This window comes from Protomyctophum bolini (assembly GCF_963924005.1).
Source record: "Protomyctophum bolini genome assembly, chromosome: 8".
In the NCBI taxonomy this organism is placed as follows: domain Eukaryota; kingdom Metazoa; phylum Chordata; class Actinopteri; order Myctophiformes; family Myctophidae; genus Protomyctophum; species Protomyctophum bolini.
Window position 1 is genome coordinate 29,237,838 of NC_137869.1, and position 15,946 is coordinate 29,253,783.

Here is a 15,946-nt window from a genome sequence, read left to right on the forward strand (position 1 = left end):
GTGTGGTTTGGGCCTAATATGCAGGCGGCGGGCGCCCCAAGGCCTTGTCAATATTATCTCAGATATGTCACAATATTAAGTCACAATGCATTGTTCCTGAACACTTCCTAACCCATCTCCTGTAAGGAGGATGAGCTGCATGTAGACATCAGGTACACGCGGGTTAGCACCACTGCCTCCCAGAGAAGGAGACAACACCTGCTGAAGTTCCATCACACACCAAGGGGCCGCCTGAATCCCCCTGTAGAACAGATACATACAGGTTAGTGACATTTTATTTAGTTGTACTGATTGACTGATTGATTGGTTAATTGATTGTTATAGAATAGCATGTACAGTATCTTGGTCAGTGAATCAGTGAATAAACACAGACATGTCAGCAGTATTTCCAATTTTCAATGCTAGATAGAGAGGCTCCGATAATCGGCACCGATCGGCCGATATTCACTCCAAATGACACTGGAGAAAACGTCTTATACCATTTAAGTGGTATAAAAGTCAATCAGATATGTATATAAATAATAAACATTTTGCATCTTTGTGACACGCCTAAACATTATCCCCTTCCTCCCCACACACACAGTAACAGTGTTGACATATAATAATTTTGGAAATATTCCGATTTTCCACTTACGCACAATATCGGTATTGGACGATCATCAGAAAACATTCGGTGATCGGGATCTGGTCCCAAAAAAACCTGATCGGAGCATACTACATGTACTTCTACCCACTACATCTCAGAGGCAAATATTGTAAACTTTAGTAACAAAGATTTAGTTACGTGTTAATTTGATTATTATTACAAAACATAGTAAACCACTTCAGCCTATACATTGGCTATTTGAAAATAGCAGATCTACAAGCTCACCGTGTCACAGTGTGACATGTTGTGAGCTTGTAGATCTGCTATTTTCAAAATATTTTGTATACATTTTAGGCATTTGAAACTTGTGAAATGGGACATTCTGCATATTATCGAGTACTCTTACTTTGGTCCTTTAAGTAGGTTTTGATGTGAGATCTTTTACTTTTACTCACCTACATCTTGAATACTGGACTTACTTGAGTAAAAAATGTGAGTACTTTTTCCACCACTAGACTGGCTACTTTTACTGCTGATCACAACTCAAGTTAGTAGTCGGCATACCGAGCAGAAGCCTTGGATGCCGACAGGTCCTGTGGCACAAACCATCTCCTGGTGATGAGAACGCTCCCCATCGACGGCGGCACTCTCGCTGTGACAGGACGTTTGCTCCGACCCTCTTGTAGCTTGTCAGGGAGGGTGTTGTTGTCCCCTACGTCACCCCAGCCTGCTGTGCTGCACACACTGTCTCGTCTTGGTCCTCGTTGCAACAGAGGGATCACCTTTACCGCACTGGTCAGGTTGGCTTGGCCATCCAGCTGCAGAGACGAGAGTTTTAACAGTTTTAAATTAATTTGGTTCAATCCAAAATAACATATTATCCACCATTTGAATGAACATAAATATGAGACATTTTGACCACTTTCACCCCAACCTATTTTGGGCATGTCTTATCTACATTAATACCTTCAGTATGTGTAACTAGGAGTTGTTTTTGGAATCTGAAAACGATCAAACTCAGATATGCTTACCTTAAGAAGCATGACATCATTCTCATGGTCATTGTACTGGGGGTGTTGAATACTTCGGCTGACATTGAATGATTGTTTTGTATCCTCAGGAGCTGACAGGGAGTGGGCTCCAAGAACAACTGTGACTGGACTGGAAATCGAAACAGGAATGCGGTAAGAATCTTTAAATTCTATCCTGTCATTTTATCCTACCATGCTTTAATATCTTCTACATTATCACTTTTAACCTCAGAGTCATTCAGAGATAGTGTGGCATGATGCAGCGCGTTGTGAACTTAAAGGACCTATAACATAAAATTCAACTTTTTCAATTTCTTTGTGTTTTTGGGGGCTCCCATGTGTGTTTTCTATCCCCACAAATAACCAATTTTGAACAATCAGGCCTTCATGTCATATGGGTGTTTTAATGGAAATTGCTCTCAGAAACAGCTCGACTGATTTTGGCCTCATCGTGATGTCATCAATGTCACCCTACTTTGTATAATTCCTCCTTTTCTTCAGTCTTCAGTTGCAAATTTGCATTTCCACTTTGTTTACAATGTCCACCATTGTTGATTTTCCAAGCTGGCATGGAATGGAAACAAGCCTGGTTTTATCTAGCATGAGTATTATAATGACTCAATATTAAATAATCTGCATATCAGCACCCTCTCCACATCAGGACATTGTGGTACTGCAGCTAAAACTGCTTTTAAAGTCCAGAAAGAATTGACAAGGCTGGTTATATCAGAGTGGTGATTGAGGCTCAAACCATTAGAAATAACTTTGAGGGACATAGACAATATGAGTATTAATTATTAAAAGCAGTTTTAAAATGCATGTTATTTGCGCTTTAAATACTTCTGAAACGGGACATTCTGCATCATAAGTAGCCTTAATACTATTTGTATTATTAACTCAAGTACATTTTTAATACCGGGACTTTTACTTGCAACATATAGTGCATCTACATTGCAGTATTGATACATTTGGTACTTGATCTACTTATTAAAGCAAAAAAAATAGTACACTGCCTAATGCCTATGGATATCATCTTGATTTATTCCACGAACTGTGTGGCGTTTTGAATGAATACTCACCCGCGTATCCTACAGTGTGCTGCTGTGAGCACAAAGTCCTCCCTCACCAGCACCCCCCCACAGAAGTGTCGTCCTCTCAGCTGCAGGGAGGCCATGTAGGGGCGAGAGTGGGGCGCAGCCTCTCTGCCTCCAACAATATGGGCTCCATGGGCTCCTGGGGGGGAAATAATTATGCTTGAGTATTGACCTGTATTCCTATGCTGCAGTGGTGGATAGCAACAATGTACATGTACTCAAGTACTGTACCGTACTTGAATTGCAAATTTGAGGAATCTTTACTGGAGTATTTTAAAACAATTCAGTACTTTTACTTCTACTCCAGTACATCTCAGAGGCTTTTACACCAATGCAATAAATTGACAACTTTAATTAGGCCTACTTTGTAGATTAACTTGATTTTTATCATTATTACAATTTACAATTACAATTTAGGCATTTAGCAGACGCTAATCCAGAGAGATTTACAGTAAGCAATAACAACAATGCATCAAATGCATAGAAACTGAAATACAAAACATGCATTAACTGCTTTTGTTCCTATATACCTCGGGCTATAAATAGCCGATCTACAAGCTCACAACTCGTTATTTTAATACACTCGCACCATTAAATAATAAGGAATAAAGGAGATTATCATTATCAAATGATTCCTTGCCATTTAGGATGATGAAGAGGAGCAGGGTGAAGCTGATTGTCATGACAGTCATGGTCTTTGGTCAAATGATGTCTGAGTTCTGTTGAAGGAAAATATATATAATATCCATTGTTCCTCATTACTTACTCTTCCTCATTACTTCTCTTCATTTTGAAACATGTGGTTTATTTAGTTGCTACACGAAACCAGTTAAGTGATGAAAGAAGCGCATTTTGAAACTCACGGTTTTAGGATTTCAAAATAAGCTTACAGGAATACTTTTAAGTTTTCACATGCACATAAACCCTTACCTGCCCCCCACTATAAAAAAACGACCCTGTCACAATTCCATGGTCTTTTTCTCAAGTTTAGTCTTCCATGTTTCTTGTGCATATTATTCGTATTGCTTATTCAAGATTCAAGATTGCTTTATTTATTTGTCATTCTTTCCAACTGCAGCAGCAGAAAAAAATTAAATTGCGATGTGCTGAGTGCACGGGCTGCAGCAATATGGGTCGCGCCGCCACAAACTTCTCTTTACTTCAGAATGCGACCGCCTTCTTCAGAAGCAAGAGTAGTATTGCCTTCCTGCTTGGTCCTGCCTTATCGCTGTTTCTAGTTATTATTATTATTATTATTATTATTATTATTATTATTATTATTATTATTATATACCTTTATTGAAAGGATGAGCCCTTGAGATGCATTATCTCATTTTAGAGGGGGTCCTCATATCGTTTCTGTCGGGTGGAAACCTCACACATCCAAAATTGTAACTTTTCAGAATTCAAATTATCACGTGGACTGTAACAACAACAAGTTAGATTTATTTCAGCCATGTGTGATGTCGGCTATCAAAAGCTACACTAAAGGCTCTACAAAAGAACACACATTTTGAGTAAATCTTGAGAAACATCTTACTAGAAAATGGCTCTGGTGAAAGTGATTAGAATACCACTTTAGAAAAAAAGTCTGTAAGGTAAGGTAGTTAGAGTAGAGCAAGGCAAAATGTAAAAGGTTTCCCATAATTATCGTTATACCCACTATTCTGCTATTATGCTTTTTTGTCCCTTTTACGATTTATTATATCATGTATTCATTCTTCCTCTTTTTCCCTTTCTTCATCAAGTTTCTTTTCCCCTGAGTTGTTCCTCCCCCAATTGAGGGCCTAGGCAGGGGTTGTCGTTATCTGTTGAATGGGACTGTAACAGTGATTAAGCACTAAGAAATGTGACTGTGTTGACTATAGACTATTAGTTTTAATTTATTGTTTTATGATTTGAGCAGAAAAACGGAATATTTCACGACAGAAAAGAATGAGATGCTTGTACATGCTTGTATTAATCAGTACTTCAGTTTATCCACCAGGGGGCGAATGAGAGTCATACATACTACTAGAAGTAGGCTACTAGAGGAGCACTTAGATACAAAATAGTCTGTTAAAGTGAATCCCAATTTCCTTGTTCCTTTAGCAATATTTTGTAAAGAAAATCTCCAAACAGACAATTTATGTTTATGTTTATTGTTTTATTAAATTAGCAAAAGTGATTCTCAATTAGCCTACCACCTCTGCAAGCAATTTAAATAACCCAGGAAACATCGATACTTCTGCCATTGCAATGCAGTGTATTCCAACAACAGTTTATGTTGTACATGTATTGACTTTAAAAATCTAACATGTTGATAGGTATAGGTATCTAATAGGTATCTAATAGGGATTAGAGATCCGAATGTGGAGGGGCTTTGGACTAATAATCAATGTTAGAAAGGGCGGTATATTTTAACTTATAATTCAGAAGGTAATCCCAAATGTAAAAATACTCAAAGTAATCAGAGTACAAAGTGGTCATAAGAACCAGCTAGGCCTAGAGCCTTTAACATGCTATAATATTAAACCTTTTTAGAGAAGTTTTAAAAGGTGACTCAATGAAAGGTAAATGTTAATCATTTGGAAGAATTATTATTAATAGCAGATTTATCTGTTTATAGACAGAAAGTGGGAATAACCCTTTTGGTGAGCTAAGGTTTTAGAGAAAGTCATAGTAAGTAATATATATATATATATATATATATATATATATATATATATATATATATATATATATATTTTTTTTATATATATAAATGTAGGAAGTGGAAGCATGAAACCAATTAACCCTTATGAGAACCAAATAGATCCCTACGTATACTTTTCCCGTATAAGATACACGAACATAATGCCCAAGACAACCTTATAAAAAGTTGAATTTATAAAAGTGATATCATAAAGTTAACAAAAGTTATCCCATATTCTAAGTTATAAATGACACATGAAATAGTTAACATGAAATTTGTTCAATTACCTGAAATCGATCAATGGAGTCAGAGTCAAGGATTTGAGAAAAGGTATGGAATTAGTTTTATCTGTATCTTATATCTTTCTTTCTCAAGTCAAAAGGTCACAACCTCAATATACAATACAGCAATTTTCCAGTGTCCAATATGGTGAGGTCCTGCCTAATACATTGTTTATGACTAAGCTTTATAGTGATGATGACATAATGACAGTCCATGGAAGGGTCCATAAAGTTCTCGAATGATGGAGAGGACCCGACCTCGGACATTATCACAAGATATTGTTTTTGATACATAAGCACCATAGAGACACACTGGTAAACAAATGTAAATGTAGGGACAGAGTTGCTCCGGCCTTCGAGACTACAGTTATAGTTCAAGGGAGAATTTAAGCTCTCATCAGTTTACGGGGTGAGGGATCATACAATTGATCAGGATATCATAGAATTACCCAACACATGTTTTTTTCTTCATGATCTTTTTGATCCAGGGCAGGTACTTCGACACATCTGTATAGATATTGGGAACATCTGGGTAGTTACAGTAGCTGCGATTGTTGAAAGAAACGATACCAAACGCCTTCCCGTTGCACACCAGAGGGCCACCAGAGTCACCCTATGAGAAAAATATATATTTTTTAAATTAAGAAATTAGTTGACAATTTATTTTTAAAGAGATTATTTGGAAACACACACCTGACAGAATCCTTTCTTTGTCTCATACCCCCTTGCACAGATAATTCCATGTTTGGGGAGGGTGCCTCTCCATTCTTTTTGGCAGACCTTCAGGTCAATGGTAGACACGTCAACCACTCGCAGGTCATCAGAAACTCTGCCACCAGTTTGAGTGAGCCCCCACCCTGCTACTATGCACTTAGTCTTTGCCGTGATAGTTTTATTATCTTTACTTTTGTTTGGAAGTTTAATTGTTTCCCATGTTTTTCTTTGTCCTTTTTTCCTAGACAGCTGTGAACACAAGGTTGTAATAAATACATAAATTAAATTAGCTTAATATCAGTGATTGCTTTTCTTTTTTCAGTACCTCATAGAGTAGTATTATTTACCTTCAGAAGCATGATGTCTCTTCCAGATGACACATTTACAAAGGAGGGGTGTCTGCATTTGAGTACGCTGTATCTCATTGCTCTCTCAGTTCTCTTGAGGTTGTGTGTACCAACAACAACACTCATATTGGTAAATGCCCTGAATATATCAACAAATACCAGTAGTGCTTCTCTTTTAGTGCCAACACGAAGTGAAAAGCAAAACGGTAATAATTAAGAAAGCAAGAAGTAAATCAATAAATATGAACTTACTTGTCAGTGTCACAGTGGGCAGCAGTGACTACAAAGTCTTGACTGACTAGGAATCCTCCACATACATGTTTCCCATCATGCTGCACAGAAGCCATGTACAGCAATGACTTCGCTTTTGCCTTTTTCCCATTTATGATTTCACTCCCAAGTGCTAAAAAAGGAAGATGTACCAATACCATTGTGTTGTCAACATACAAATACTGTGCTGTAATATTCCACATCCACATATAAAGCACTTATTTATTCTTGCAAATGACTTACCTTTTTGTCCAAGACACATAAGGATTACACAATGCACAAGAACGTCTTTATTGTTCATCATGTCGGTATAGGAGATTCAAACACGTCTAACATACTGTAAGAAGTCACAGCTCTATTTGTATTCCAGCGGCTGGCCTGTGTGTGTGGTTTGTACGTCATCTACACATCATCTTGTGGTCTTATGTAGGTAGACCTTTTATTGACAGACGTCTCAACACTGAGATATACTGTATGTGCCGTTTACAGGGTATGATGCATGTGCATGTGGATGAACCAGTGTAAGACATGTGCAATGTCCACAAAATTCCCTAGAGAGCCCTTGTCATTTGTCGGGGTGGGAAACTTTGATGTTGGAAAGGACCACTATATATCCACACTCAGTCCAGGCGGCCACATTGCATATACTGTCAAGCAGAAACCGCTGAATGCCCTACTACCTACTTCGTCATTTTACACATTTTGGCTATTTCTTTATTGGAATCCTGAATATCTTTTTGCTATTTCTTTTTATTAGAATCCTGAAAAGTTAAATTTGTATTTAATTTCAAATGCATTTAGTTATACTTTATGAACTTAAATACAAATACACTAAACATAAAAAACAACACAAGTTTAATACTACTACTAATCATTAAGCTACAAATATAAACGAAAAGTAATTCAAGCGGGCCATGATTGGAATTGTAACAGCAAATCAATAATATGTATCAGTATTTGGATATTAACCTGCGGGCCATGTTAAGTGAAGGTGGGGTCTGCATGTGGCCCTTAATAATAATAATAATAATAATAATCTTTATTGTCCCGAAGGATATTTGTCTTCACAATCTGTTCAACAGTTCAACACCCACATCAAAACAACACAGAGCACATAACACCAAGACAGTACAAAAAAAACAAAACATGAGGTCCCCACAAGCTGTGTACAGAACCATCCTATCGGCGGGGCAGTTTGTTTAATGCCGTGATGGCTGAGGGGACAAAACTCCTACTAAAACGGACCTTTTTCCATGGCAAGGTTCTGTATCTTTGTCCAGATGGCATGAGGTTAAAGAAACGATACAGAGGGTGGTCAGTGTCATTTGATATCAAGAGTGCTAGTCGTGTGATGGCGTTTTTGTTCATATCAGAAAGTGTGGGTGTAGGAAGTCCGAAGATTTTGGAAGCAATACGGGTGATACTGAAAAGTTTGTTCCTGTTAGGCATGGACAGTATGGTGTAGAAACATGCAGAACAGTACAACAGAACAGGTTGAATAATGCTTTTGTACAATAATAGCAGAAGATGAGGAGCAACAGATAATGATCTTAGTTTTCGGATTACATGGAGTCTTTGCTGAAAGCGTGACTGGATAGATGTAATGTGTTGATCAAACCTGAGTCTATTGTCCAGTGTGAGTCCAAGATATGTGAAACTGTCTACCTGTTCTATTGTTTTACCATTAATGAGGAGTGGGTTAAGTCCAGTGTGGGTTGTTGTTTCAATGACCAGTTATTTTGTTTTGACCACATTCAACTCTAGATAGTTGTCAGTGCACCACTGTGTGAAATGAGAAATGGTATTCTGATAGACCGTAATAGAGTTATTGTCATGGAGCAGTCCGAGAATGGCAGTGTCATCAGAGTATTTAAAGTATGTGATGTTAGTGGGTGAGGGGCTAATACAGTCATTTGTGTACAGAGTGTAGAGGAAGGGGCTGAGGACACAGCCTTGAGGGGCCCCTGTGTTGGTGATGGCAGTTGATGAAAATGATGTACCAACTTTAACTGTTTGTGGTCTATTGCTCAGGAAGCTGTGAGTCCAGTGTATGAGAAGTGGGGGGATGTTGAGCTGATGCAGTTTCTTGATCATATGATGGCGTTGAATTGTATTAAAGGCAGAACTAAAGTCAACAAAAAGAATAGTGGCAAAATTGTCCGAAGATGAATCCAGGTGTTGGAGAAGGGAGTGAAGGAGGCATGCCACAGCGTCCTCTGTCCCCCTCTTGGCCCGATAGGCAAACTGGAAAGGGTCCAGCTGTGACCTGACAGCTGGCAGAATGATGTTCAGAATCAGTTTTTCCAGGCATTTCATCATTATTGAAGTTAGTGCAACGGGTCTATAATGGTTGGGTTCTGATGGGCGGGGTTTCTTGGGCCGTCACTTTCCCATTATTAGAGGGCTTGGGAAGTCAAGACGGCAGCAGCACCTGTCCTTTTGTGACGTGATACTTGAGAAAGGATGACATCTAAAGTGGCTGTGTTGACAATGAGACCATACTGGCTGAGATGTCCAAATAGATTCCTAAGATGGGACGGATGTTCTGCCATGGAAGTTCTGGATGTTGTCCAGGAAGACAAAAGGGAATGTAAGGTTTTTAAGCAATGTAAGGTTTTTGGGGTGGTGGTGGTTCAGGGGTAGAGTGGCCCGATGGGAAACTCAAGGTATGTAAAGCGCCTTGGATAAAGGCGCTATATAAATGCACCATTTACCATTTAAGCACCGAATTAATTAGTCACAGAAAAGTTTGCGCTATGTTCTTTGAGCCGAACAGCATTTGCAGAAATTCAAACAACCCAAATGGGACAGGAGTTGAGAATTATAGCACAAGCATAAGGCTTAATGATAATCATATCCTCCTGTATGGTACCCATTATGGCAAAATTGTCACACAGACACAATAGCTAACTCAACTTTATTTGCAAAAACACTGCATACTGTAACTACATTCAGACTTGATGTCTTTGCAGAAACCATACTAGTTTCCTGACTTCAGTGGTGTTTCAAACTCAGGAAGTGGTGTTTCAAACTCAGGAAGCCACAAATGCAGGTCTATTGATCACATTTTCCATCCAAACATTGAGCATGTACAATACATGATGATGTGTTCCTTCATAGGCACCGGAGTGGTGGTCATTTGGGTCTGAATGTCCCCGCACTATTGGGGGATGACTGGTCTAAATATTTATTTTTCCCAACTGGCGCTGGTGCATGCCATGGTCTAGCACTGTTTCCATTTTGCTGCACAATAGTCGTTGTGTATTGTCTATAGGTGCAGTAACTGCAGTTGCTCTAAGTCTCAACTCGATCAAGGTGTCAGACAGACTAATACACAACAATGTGAGTCATGAATCTTACCCAGCATTTGAATCCTGCAAGTGCTTTTCTTTTTACCATAAATTTAATCTTGACCGTTGCAGACATGACCTTTGACACTATCTAAATGTCTCATTCGAAGAGCAGGGAGACAAAGTACAACTACCCGAATTGTATGTACCTTATATTGTATTACATTTTATTCATATAAAAGTTTCAAAGTGCCACTTTAAGACATCAAGCAACAAAAAAAACCTGAAAGGTTTTCAGCTTTTATACAAAGGTCTTGCCTGCCAAGCTTCCTAAAATGCATACTAACAAGCAGATGAAATCAGCAAACAGATACTTTTAACAGTGAAATGAAAGTGTATTACAACAACAGCGTGTATATTGTATAGTACATTGACTATCAAATCTGACATTTCTTCTTCTTCATGATCTCTTTGATCCAGGGTAGGTACTTTGATACATCTGTATAGATATTTGGTAGAGTTGGGTAGTCACAGAAGTTGTTATAGTTGAAAGACACAATGCCAACTGCCTTCCCATTGCACACCAGAGGGCCTCCAGAATCACCCTAAGAAACAAAACAAAAACCTCTTGTTAATCATGTTTACTGAGCATTTTATGAGATTGACCTTAGCAGTCGGCATTGGATGGAGGTTATGTTTTCACCACATTCCATTTGTCTGTGTGTCTAATAGCAATCTGGGAATATTTTCAGACATTTAACGACTTAAATCCTCAATACTTTGTAAATTTGACCTTTAGCTCGGTACTTGCTCTCCGCCCCCCCCCCCCCCCCCCCCCCTCTACAACACCAAACCTCTTTGGCGAAAACAGACGATCTACAAGCTCGCTTATATGCTATTTTCGGCTAATGTTCCCCCAGAATAGGGATTAGGGAATAGGGTTTAATACAGTGGTTAATAAATACATAAAAAATGTCCTATCATACAAAGCTGACCCCGCAGTGCGCGCACTATTTCTACCCCCTGTTGAAGACCCACGCTCTACTGAGTGCAGTCGTTCTAGTTCTTTAGAAATCAGTTGACACTATTAATTTCTAGAGGGGACAAATGTCATACTGTACACACCTGACAGGCTCCTTTCTTTGTCTCATATCCCCCTGCACAGATGATATTCTGTGGCAGGGTGGCCGGTGTCCTAAGATAGGGACTCCATTCCCTTTGGCAGACCTTCAGGTCAATGGTAGACACGTCAACCACTCTCAGGTCATCGACGGAAACCGTGCCACCAGTTTGAGTGCGCCCCCACCCTGCTACTAAGCACTTAGTCTTTGCCTTGATAGTTTTATCTTTACTTCTGTTTGGAAGTTTAACTGTTTTCCATAGTTTTCTTTGTTTTCCATGGTTTTCTTTTTTCCTAGACAGCTGCGAACACAAGATTGTAAAAAAATTAGCTTAATATCTGTGATATACAGTGTGTAGTATATTAGGATTAAATATGCTGTTTACCTTGAGAAGCATGATGTCTCTTCCTGATGAGACATTTACAAAGGAGGGGTGTCTGCATTTGAGCACGTTGTACCTCATTACTCTCTCATTGATTCTCTTGAGGTTGTGTGTACCAACAACAACACTCATTTTGGTACAATTCCTGAGTACATAATAGTTATTACTTATTACTCATATTTTTGAAAAAACCTGTTTGTATATTGCATATGCAAATATGAAATACAAAATATTGGTTACTTATTCCACCCATTAATCATGTTTCTTGAGTGCGAACAATATGATGTACAAAAAGGAAACTAATTTCTTATTCCAACATTGATGAATTGCACACTTTGAACGTTAACCACAATGTTTTACCATGTTTGTTTTAATTGTCTAAGTTCATGTTATTGAGTGGTAAAATTATAACTTACTGGCAACAGTGGGCCGCAGTGACTACAAAGTCTTGACTGACTAGGAATCCTCCGCATACATGTTTCCCATCATTCTGCACAGAAGCCATGTACAGCACTGACTTCGATGAGGCCTTTTTCCCATTTATGATTTCACTCCCAAGTGCTGAAAAGGAAAAGGCATCAGCAGAGCTCAAAACAATATTTATCAGCTTCTGACATAGTAATAGTAATCATTCAAATACTGTACACAGTATAGTCCACAACTCCATATAACCATAATCGCCTCCAAATTTCCACCTAACCAAAACATACCTTTTTGTCCAAGATACATCAGAACAACACCAACCACAAGTGCATGCATATTGTTCATCATGCAGGTAGGTCGTTTTAATGGGACACACACTAGGGAGTCAGACCCCTATTGGCCCCCTATTTACATAACAGACCCTCCATGAATCATGATCATCTGGGTCATAGACACGTACTGTACTATATGTGGTTTCTACATCTACCGGTACCTCATACAGACCCCTATTTACATAGCAGACCTTCCATGATCATCTGGGTCATACACACGTACTGTACTCTCAGGAAATGGAAAAAAAAGAACATGTATTCTTCTTAGTGTAGTTATTCACATGCTCTTTTCATTGGTCATAATAGTTATGAAACTCACAGACAGACTTACCCACTTTCAAAATGGCATCAGTTTTTTGGGCATTTCATATTAGGCAAAAAGCTTTAAAAGTTTTAGTGAAAATTGACTAGTGAAAATTGGTCTATTTTCGCTTCTTTTGTGTGACACTGTCATATGAATTAGGGCATCAAAATAGGGCATTCATTTATGAAACTGCATTAAATATGTACATTTCTGCCTGACAGCGATGCTATGCTCTGAGTCTCTGCAGTTATGTAACAAACCACTCATTTTCAACATTTTACTATGTAATTAACAGTCCCCCATGCTGTGTTGCCTAGAACCGGAGGTCTGAAAAAAATCAGTAACATTATGAAGTGCATCTCAGTGACATCACAAAGATGTACTTCATAATGTTACTGAATGTTACTTTTTTCAGACCTCCAGTTCTAGGCAACACAGAATGGGGGGGTGGGGGACTTTTTTAAAATTATTTCCACACCTTTACAACTTTAAGGTATATTAATGACATAGTCAAATGTTGAAAGATTATGATGATGTAACTGAAGTTGCAACTTAAGGTCTGTGAAATGATCATACTGTATGCATGTGATTCCATTTATGTGTACCAGCTGCTGGATCTGGATATGAGAAAATGTGTGCTAGCTGAAATCTGTCAATTTCCTTTTAGTTTTACAGGGACAAACATAAAAAACCTCCATTTTAATTAGTAGATATACTGTATATATGGCACAAATTACTAAAAAGTATTTCCTGATAGATGTTTTGTAAGTAGTGATATCTCAAAAGAATAAACAAAATGAATTGCAGAGATACATTGGTTTTTTTTTATCATCCAATGCATATTTTTGCGAGTGCAGCCTTTAAACATATCTTTGATGGATACTGTAATACTGTTGTTCAGACTACTTTTCAATAATTTTAGTGTGTTAATAATTTTATAACAATTTTAGTTTGCATTAGAACATTGTTCTAATCGCATTAACTGTGATTAACAATAACTAATGCTAATTAATGTAATTAATTAATGCAGTAACTGTGATTAACTGTTAATCTGGTCATAAAAATATAACATTTCATAACCACTATTGATGATGAAGAGGGTACATCTACACTTTTAATGAAAAAGACAAACAAAAAGTAGAAAAGAAACAATGACTGCCGAGTTTTGCAAGCTCCACTTTGGTGAGAACATTTGGTCTGAAATCGCTACCAATTTCCTTTGTCTGTAGAACTTTGCTGAACACTGATTGCACATTGAAAAACCACAGGGCCTACAGTTTCCACTCAGAATGACTCAGTGAAGATATGATGTTCTCGAATTCGTGAAGCTATTGTAATTCTGTATGTCAGACAGGAACAGCAATAATTTCTTTGATTATCACCCAGGCATTATTTTCACACAGGCCAAGTTGCACTGATTTGTCAGCTACCTCATCATTATCTCTAGGGAAAATACGGAAGCTGTTCATATTTTACACACTCATCCAGGGTGAAAAAAGGGCAGAAAAAAGCTATATCACAAACGCATATAATTTAGTTCAGGTAAAATAATCACTCATCCCTCTCACCCTGCATGTACACTGCCTTTTCTAACTAATGCCTTCTGGGAGGTGTAATATACTGTATGATCAGCTCTTTAGTCTTGTCAAAGATTATAGGTCAGGTTGCTTTCCATTGTGTAAGGAACTCCAGCTCTCTCTCCTGTAGGCTGTCTCATCGTTATCAGTGATCAGGCCTATCACTGTAGTGTTGCCGGCAAACTTGACTTCTACAGTAAGTTGGAGCTGTGGCCATTTCCGACTGGGTGTACAGGCTTAGAACACAGCCCTGGGGGGATTGCTCTGGGATGGCTACTTGGCTAGGGGGGGCACAGGTGTTGGAGCTATCAAGCTGGCGTGTGGAAGGACTAGGTTGTGTGGGTTGACTCCTGTCCGGGCCCCTCTTACGACTCACCAGGTCCACTCCTGCTCTCACCAGGTCCAGGACCTGTGCGTTGCACCAGACTCCCAGCACCAGGCACTTTATTCAGGAGTGGTGGAATCTTGAGCTGCAATGTTTCTGCAGGCTTCACCTGGGAAACGGTGGTGCTGCAGGCTCCGCTTGCGGCTTGAATGGCCTTCCTAAAGGCCTCACCGTGGGTTTGTTGGACTTCCTCATCACGGAAGACACAGGCTGGGACGCCAGAGGCTCCCGGGTGCCGTCTACATTCCGGCTGTCAGCCGTCTCTCCGGTGGTCACCACTCACCAGACTATTCCTGGTTGTCACGTAGTCTAAAACTCAGATTTAATAAAATGTGTTACATGCCTGTAGATAGACCTGTAAAATAAACGTAACACATTGCAACTTTGAACCAGCTAAGGCAACAGTTGTTATGTCTAGCAAAGTGTTCCACTCAAGTTCAATGATTTTTGCAAGTGATTTGTTTTTACTAGCTTTAATGTTGAGAAGCTGCACTCACTCCCAGCACTACTCACTGAACAACTGCAATCTTGCAGAAATGTAAAAGCTCAAAACCTTACAAAAACTTGCTATTACTCAGTCTGACTTTTCCATGTGCACTGTCTCTTTAAAAAGTGTTTTTGTCTGATTCAGCTCATTCTTCAGGTCTTGCAAATATGAGCCATATGCCTCTTCCAATAACATAACCTTTTCCTTGTTCAAAAAGTCCCCGCTTGACGGCTTTATTCCATTTATTATGATACAGCTGGACTTTGAGAAATATTTCTCCATCTCAACAATCATTGAGTCCATGATGGGAAAGAATATTATGTTTCTCTTCTAAAAGCCTTTGCAGGTCGCTTGTGCTGTCAGTCCAAGTGTGACTTTGGGGGGATTCACACTGAGTCTGATTGATTCGAACTGTTCCCGAATACGGTTGCTTGCTTCTCGCTGGCCATGATTCACATTGGCCTTGATCACACCCGAGTACACTTTCATGTGACCATTCAACTGTATTCAATACTTTCACATTGCAGCGATCCGTCCTTTTTTCCCCCCTTCAAGTTCAAGTTTATTGGTCATTTAAAATAAAATATACTGTACAATGTATTCAGTTTTTTTTGTTGACCAAAAGTATTGGCAGAAGCCACCCCTTGG

The 15,946-nt window shown here is 38.8% G+C and overlaps 3 protein-coding genes across 5 annotated transcripts; all 3 read right to left on the reverse strand.

Moving 5' to 3' along the window:
* Positions 1-57: 57 nt before the first annotated feature.
* Positions 58-2,845, reverse strand: LOC308319948 (mast cell protease 3-like). The gene is given in 6 exon segments (XM_080770191.1): positions 58-241; positions 1,151-1,205; positions 1,207-1,262; positions 1,264-1,404; positions 1,618-1,747; positions 2,697-2,845. Coding segments are annotated over 6 exon segments (555 nt in total). The 5' UTR covers positions 2,792-2,845; the 3' UTR covers positions 58-163.
* Positions 2,846-5,704: 2,859 nt separating this feature from the next.
* LOC308319938 (granzyme B-like) lies at positions 5,705-7,763 on the reverse strand. Of its 2 annotated transcripts, XM_080770176.1 has the most exons (5): positions 7,241-7,315; positions 6,980-7,130; positions 6,728-6,866; positions 6,360-6,629; positions 5,705-6,279 (listed from the first exon to the last, which is right to left on the reverse strand). In XM_080770176.1, exons 1-5 carry the CDS (start codon positions 7,299-7,301, stop codon positions 6,112-6,114), a joined length of 789 nt encoding a protein of 262 aa, XP_080626302.1. In that variant the 5' UTR covers positions 7,302-7,315; the 3' UTR covers positions 5,705-6,111. The 2 variants fall into 2 exon arrangements, with proteins under 2 accessions (XP_080626302.1, XP_080626301.1); XM_080770175.1 differs by having other exon boundaries at positions 6,980-7,763.
* Positions 7,764-9,408: 1,645 nt separating this feature from the next.
* Positions 9,409-12,595, reverse strand: LOC308319937 (anionic trypsin-2-like). Of its 2 annotated transcripts, none has more exons than XM_080770174.1 (6): positions 12,501-12,595; positions 12,207-12,351; positions 11,794-11,935; positions 11,413-11,709; positions 10,552-10,892; positions 9,409-10,203 (listed from the first exon to the last, which is right to left on the reverse strand). In XM_080770174.1, exons 1-5 carry the CDS (start codon positions 12,559-12,561, stop codon positions 10,725-10,727), a joined length of 813 nt encoding a protein of 270 aa, XP_080626300.1. In that variant the 5' UTR covers positions 12,562-12,595; the 3' UTR covers positions 9,409-10,203; positions 10,552-10,724. The 2 variants fall into 2 exon arrangements, with proteins under 2 accessions (XP_080626300.1, XP_080626299.1); XM_080770173.1 differs by having other exon boundaries at positions 9,409-10,197; positions 10,544-10,892.
* Between the last annotated feature and the right edge of the window lie 3,351 nt (positions 12,596-15,946).